The 7,137-nt window shown below is 39.3% G+C and overlaps 1 protein-coding gene across 1 annotated transcript in view; it reads right to left on the bottom strand.

Moving 5' to 3' along the window:
* Positions 1-3,665: 3,665 nt before the first annotated feature.
* tlcd3ba (TLC domain containing 3Ba) overlaps positions 3,666-7,137 on the bottom strand; it is a 9,767-nt gene continuing 6,295 nt past the window's right edge. The window contains exon 5 of the mRNA XM_062438421.1: positions 3,666-3,707. Coding sequence (XP_062294405.1) covers positions 3,666-3,707 — 42 coding nt within the window. The remainder of the gene's footprint in view (positions 3,708-7,137) is intronic.

Genomic DNA, 7,137 nt, shown 5'->3' with positions numbered 1-7,137 from the left:
TTTAAGTCGCTTTTCTATCAGTTCTTACTAAGGTTGCAAAGGGGAGGAAAATCTCCGGAAACTTTCCATGGGAAGTATGGAAATATATGGGAATTAACAGGAATTAAATGGGAATTTAGGGTAATTTATACAAACTGTATCAACTGTAAACAAACATTTGCTCTTCTAGAGATCATGTGTGCATGTGATGGAGGAATAGTGGAGATATTCAACTGTATTTACATTAAATCTGCTTGTTTTAACCAACATTATGCTACAAGATGGGTTTTTTTCTAACTACATTAAATTCTCTGTTATAGGCTGTAACATGCACATTTGTAAATGTCCAGTTTATTCCCATTAATTCCCATATATTCCCATTAATTCCCATATATTCCCATTAATTCCCATATATTCCCGTTAATTCCCATATATTCCCATAAATTCCCATATATTCCCATATATTCCCATTAATTCCCATATATTCCCGTTAATTCCCATATATTCCCGTAAATTCTCATGGAACGTTTCCAGCTTAGAATATTCCCGGAACTAATGCACTTCTTTTAAAAATGTTGTTTTTTACTTGATTATATTGTATTTATTCTATTTTTAGCTACTTATATAGTAAAATTATTGTCCATCTTATCTTATATTCATGTTTGTATGTCTTTCTTATGTATTTTTTGCTCTTTTTTAACATTGCTTTATGCTCCTTTTATTTCCCTTTTAATGTGAACATTTGGTGTAAATGTCATTTCTGTTGTTGTAAATCACTCTGAGCTGCATTTCTTGTATGAAAGGTACTTTTCAAATAAATGTATTATTATTATTTCTAAAATGATAAGAAGTAAAAACAACATTCTCAGCTGGTTCGGACCTTTTTGTAAACTGATATGCGCAGATTCTCATCATGGTTCGTGGTGAGTTCAAGGACAGAAAACAAAATAAAACACAACAGATGTCGAAAAGAAACACGAGATAAAAATGTACAGACGCAGTTATTCCTTTAAAAAACTGATCTAACAAAAACGATTCCTTTAACTTTTGTGTCCCCCCTTCAAAGTGACCCCGTCTGTTTTGACTGATCCGTCTTTCCTCCCTTCCTTCCTTCCTTCCTTCCTTCCTAATGTCCTTCTTTCCTTTCCTCCCTTCCTTCTTCTCTCCTTTCCTTCCTTCCTTCCTTCCTTCCTTCCTTCTTCCTCCCTACCTCCCTTCCTTCCTTACTTCCTCCCTCCTTTCCTTCCTTCTTTCCTTTCCTCCCTTCCTTCCTCCCTCCTTTCCTTCATTCCTCCCTCCCTCCTTTCCTTCCTTCTTTCCTCCTTTCATTCCTTCTTCCCCCTCCCTTCCATCCTTCCTTCCTTCTTTCTTTCTTCCTCCCTCCCTTCCTTCCTTCCTTCCATCCTTCCTTCTTCCTCCCTTCCTTCCTTGACTTGAGGACAACAGGAGGGTTAAATCAGGAGAGATCAGAGAATGAAGCAAAAAGATGATATTGATAATAACATAATTATGTATTGTTAAAGGTTTTTAGCCTCCAGAGACTGATGATGTTGATGAAGTGATGAATCTGTGAAGACTTTAATAAAGGACAGCTGCAATATGAGACTGACAATGAAAGTGTGTCACTGTGCTATTGGTTAGATGTGAACAGCTGACGTCTTAATTGAAGCCCCAGAAAATGACAGCGAGGAAACTATGAACTAAAAGAGTTATCAAAAAATAATGTACTTTCCATTATTTTAGTTGCTAGTAACCAGTGTTGGGGGATTTCCTGCGTTACTCAACCCATTTCCGCCAAAATGTTCTGACCTGGTGCATGCATGCAAACACAACGTTGCCCAAGAGAGAGAGGGGTTGAGTTGACTACGTCACTCACTGGTACGTACGTAGACGCGTTACCTAAGATGGAGGAAGACACCGGAGGGTTTGGTCTGTGGCGATTCTTGCATTACTTTCAGTTTATTGCAGCGCAGTCAATGAGTATCGAAGCATTTGTCAAGCATGCACAACAACATAAAACTCGTGGCAAGAGACCCCCCGGCTCACGGAGGAGCAGGCCAACCCCTCCCATAAACAGGCCAAGATTATATCTCTCATCTTGGAGGAGCGCAGGTAACTCAGGCAGAATTGACCAAGCTGGTTGCTGGTTGCATTGTGGAAGATATGCTTCCCCTGTCCACGATTGAGTCGCCCAGATTTAGAAAAATATATTAAGCAAAATAGCAGCAAATTTAGAATTTGTAGGTAAATTAAAGTTAAGTAATGAGTAGTGAAGTCAATTTTGTAAAGAAGTAACTAGTAAAGTAATTTAGTTACAATTTAAACAAGTAACTAGGAAAGGCAGCTTTATTTATATAGTGCATTTCATACACAATGGCAACTCAATGTGCTTTACATAAAACAAACATTTAACAGTAAGAATTGGGAATAAAAAACATAAAAACATGCAATTTGAGAAATAAAAATGAAACCCAATAATAGTGAAAACATAGAAATTTATTTTTATTTTTTTCCCCCGGCCACACGGACAACCACCTAATACTATCTCTTCCTTATCATGTACTCTACCAGATGGCCCTCTGGCTCTCTGGACTTGTTTCCTGTATTTCCCATGATTAGCTATAATCTTTCTCTTTAAACTAGTAACTTGTAGTAAACCTTTCATGGCATCGAAGTCTCATATCTGCTGCAGGATATTCTCCACTGCTTGTCAATCACACTGTTGAAGAGCAGATGGTTAGTAGGAATAAATACTAAAAGACAACAGTGGAACACACTGCAGAATGAGGCCCATGTGGGTGTTTTTGTGTGTTAGACGTTGCTCTACAGTTACATATGTTCCTGTTGGTTGTGGCTGTGTTAATTAAGACAGATCCGTCAGTTTTTGTACAGTAGAAGAGGTTAAAGTGGGTGTTTGGTTGGTCTATCGTGGTTTCTTTTTTAACATCATAATCTGGCAGAAGAAGCAGATCATGTGGGTTTCTTTTAGCCAAGTTTAGCCGACTTATTGATCTGACTGACTGTAAAAAAAAAAAGCATTTAAAAGAACACTGAATCACCGAAATCTCCATAAAAGTCAAACTGTTTGTGTTTCTACTTGATTTAAAAGCTCTTTTATCCAGCGTTATCACCATAGACTGTATATAAGAAATGGACGTAACATCCGTGACGTCACCCATTGGGGTTGTGGACTGCTGCTCGGAGGCCAATAGTTTCGGATCTGAGCAGCGCCATCTTGAAAATTTCTGGTGCATGCTGGGAAATATAAAAACACAGATTCTACTTATATGGGCATCAGGAGGAGCATGAGGCGCCCTCCTGAACCTGTGAACCAATCAACCTGTCAATCACCACGTAGCCACGCCCTAATGCATACCCTGCTTTATCGTCACATATAAAATCAGGGAGGCCAAAATGTCCCAAATGAACATCATACTGCATTGAAGAAGGCTTTAAACTAGCGATTGAGACCATAAACACATTTTGAAAACGTTTACTGAGGTTAGAAATCAAGTGAGAAGTTGGTGAATTCTCCATTGACTTGTATAGAGACGGAAGTCCTTTAGACACCAAAACGGTCACCCCCTGGTGGCCTTTTGATAGAATGCAGTTTTAATTTACTTCCGCGTTGGCATCATTTCAGAGGACCGGAGCTCCCCGCCTGGTTATCACTCAAAACCAACGCTTCACCTGCACAAACCATGTTGCACTGTGTGTCGTCTGCTATGCTGTAAGCAGTGAAGTGATGAGTCTCAGACGCAGCGCTGAGAGCTCCTGGGCTCAACACCAAAAAAAAAAGAAAAAAAGAAAAGAAACCTCTCAGGAGGATACGAGACTGAGATTATGAGCGATTACTTTGCGGAGAGACGGAGAGAGGATACTTAGATTCACGTCATTTGACATCAGTGTTATTGTTTTTCTTGGGTTTAGCTCTTGTTAGTAACACGGCTGCATATTTTTACCCACGTTACTCATTCGGCTACTATTTTGTTGTTATTCCACTCTCTTCCCCCTTTCTCTCTCTCTCTCTCTCTCTCTCTCTCTCTCTCTCTTTCTCTCTCTCTCTCTCTCTCTCTCTCTCTCTCTCCCCTGACCTTCTGTTATGATTGGACCTGATGAGCACAGGGAATGTTTGCCATGTTGGCAGGCAGAGTTTTTTTACTTTTTTAGTAGGTTTTTATCTGCCAGGGGGAACGACGCTTATCTGCCTCGGCGGGTTGACCCCCTGTTTCCTCCCTGGCCCGGTGACGCTGGGACGGTACTTCCTCAGCGAGCCTTATCAGTTTGGACCACAACGCTGGAACGGACCCACCGACCCACACAGCAAAGACCTGGCACAGAACAAATACATTACTACACCAAAGTATACAGTCTGGGTGAGTTAGCGTGAGAAATGCTGTTTTTAATTAGTATGTTACAACGTCTTTTTTAATGCATATATGATGTTTAGTTTAAATTTAAATGGTTAAAAAGTGAAAATAAACGTATGAATAACTTGCACACATTCTTTTTTTGTGGACCCAGCATCAAATTTCTGCTTTTAATCCATTTAGAGAGAATATATTACAGGATTATGGCAAAAATGTCTAAGTGGTGTAACCATAAAAACTTTGTACCAAATAATTCAACTTGCTTAAAAACAGTAAATTCTCAATAAAACACCATATCAACTAGTTTGGCATGATCTTACATTATAACTTTTATATTATAGGGAAGAAGGAATGAAAGGAGGGAGGAAAAGAAGGAAGGAAGGGAGGAAGGGAGGAAAGAAAAGAAGGAAGGTAGGCATGATCTTACATTATAACTTTTATATTAAATAAAGGTAATGGAATACAATTGTTATAAATATTACATTTACTCTGGGGAAACATTTTTCTTTCTTTCCCATCTCTTCTTCCTCCGTTAATCTTTCTTTCCTCCTTTCTTCCTCTCTCCTCCTACTTCTTATTCTTTCTTTTTTCTTTCTTTCTTTCTTTCTTTCTTTCTTTCTTTCTTTCTTTCTTTCTTTCTTTCTTTCTTTCGCCTCCTTTTCCTTTATCTTTCTTTTTCCTTCCTCTTTTCTTTCTTTCCCTCCCTCTTCCTTTCTTCCTTTATCTTTCTTTTTCCTTCCTCTTTCTTTCTTTCTTTCTTTCTTTCTTTCTTTCTTTCTCCTCTTCCTCCTTTATCTTTCTATTTCCTTCCTCTTTTCTTTCTTTCTTTCTTTCTTTTTCCTCTTTCTCTTCTTCCTCCTTTATCTTTCTTCCCTTCTCCTCTTTCTTCCTTTCTTTCTTTCTTTCTCTCCTCTCTCCTTTATCTTTTTTCCCTTCTCCTCTTTCTTTCCTCCTTTATCTTTCTATCTAGGTGGATAAAATATGTAATATGTATCATTCTTTTTGTGGTTACACCATTTGACATTTTCAGGAGCATTCAGTCTTACTTTTGGTAAAAAATGGTACAAATGTCATTTCGAATGATATAAAACCAACAAAAATACTAAATGTACATTTTAACAAACCTGATGCTGCTTTTAAATCTATTTTAACGACCCATTTATATAATATGTATTTATTTGTATTGGATCTTAAATGCACATCTGGGGTTGTAAGTAATTTCATTGTGCTATACAATGACAATAAAGTGCTTGAACTAGAGAACATAACATTTTATCCACTTAAAGGTCCTTCATAGAGCTCATATCACCCACAACATCAAATGAAAGATAAAATACCTTCTATACCTGCTTTATATAATTTGATACACACATTTTCACACATTCAACATTGCATCAAGTATCTGATAGTAGCCTATATGTCAGGTTTTTACACTGATGATGTAGAGCTCTCTAAAACTCATGTATCAACACACTTACACAGACATTATGAGCAGTATTGGATTAAAAACTGATCATATTTATATTATAATAATAATGTCTTCTTCCTCAATAAACAGCCTTTATGGTATTTCTCAATCATTTTAACCCTCCTGTTGTCCTCAAGTCAAGGAAGGAAGGGAGGAAGAAGGAAGGAAATGAAGGAGGAAGGAAGGAAGGAAGGAAAGAAAGGAGGGAAGAAGGAAGGAGGGAATGAAGGAAAGGAAGGAGAGGAAGAGGAGGAAGGAAAGGAAGGAAGGAGAAGAGGAAGAAGGAAGGGAAGGAGAGGAAGGGAGGAAGAAGGAAGGAAAGGAGGGAGAAAGGGAGGAAGAAGGAAGGAAAGGAGGGGATGAAGAAGGAAGGGAAGGAGGGATGAAGGAAGGAAGGAATGGAGGAAGGAAGGCAGGAAGAAGGAAGGAAAGGAAAAGGGGGGGATGAAGGAAGGATGCAAGGGAGGAAGAGGGAAAGAAAGGAGGGAGGAAGGAAGGAACTAAGGAAGGAAGGAGAGACATAAAGAAGAAGGGAGGGTGGGAGGAAGGACAGAAGGAAGGAAGAAAGCGTGATGGAGGAAGGAAAGAAGGAGAGAGAAAAGGAGGGAGGAAGGACAGACGGAAGGAAGGAAGGGAGGAAAGAAGGAACAGTCAAAACAGACGGGGTCAATTTGACCCGGGAGGACGACACAAAGGTTAAACTAGTTTAGCGTACTGTAAGCTATAAGAGCTTTGCTTTAGTGGAGGCTCCACTGCTCCCATGTTTAACATTAAAATTGTCTGCTTTGATGAATTAGCCTGGTGGCTAATTGGCTAGCTAATGATGCAAATATGCTCATTAAGTGTAATTAGATGACTCTTACAGTGTGAAGTAGAGAGACTAAGATCTGGGAAGGATATTTGTCAAAGTGAAATAAATCAACCCTAAAAAAAAAAAAGAGAGATCATTCATATGTGAAAAGAGTAAAAACCAACAATGTGTTATTTAACCTTCGTGTCGTCCTCCCGGGTCAAATTGACCCCGTCTGTTTTGACTGTTCCTTCTTTCCTCCCTTCTTTCCTTCCTCCCTCCTTCTCTCTTTCGCTCCTTCCTCTCTTTCCTCCCTCCCTCCTTCCTTTCTTCTTTCCTCCGTCCTTCCTTCCTTTCCTTCCTCCCCTCTTTCCTTCCTTCCTCTTTCCTCCCTCCCTCCTTGTTTCCTCCCTCCCTCCTACCTTCCTTCCTCCCTTCTTTCCTTTCTTCCTTCCTTCCTTCTTCCTCCCTTCTTCCTCCCTCCCTCTTTCCTTGTTTCCTCCCTCCCTCCTACCTTCCTTTTTTCCTCT

Source organism: Scomber scombrus, chromosome 18, assembly GCF_963691925.1.
Source record: "Scomber scombrus chromosome 18, fScoSco1.1, whole genome shotgun sequence".
NCBI classification, from domain to species: domain Eukaryota; kingdom Metazoa; phylum Chordata; class Actinopteri; order Scombriformes; family Scombridae; genus Scomber; species Scomber scombrus.
This window is presented reverse-complemented; position numbering and strand designations above follow the sequence as displayed.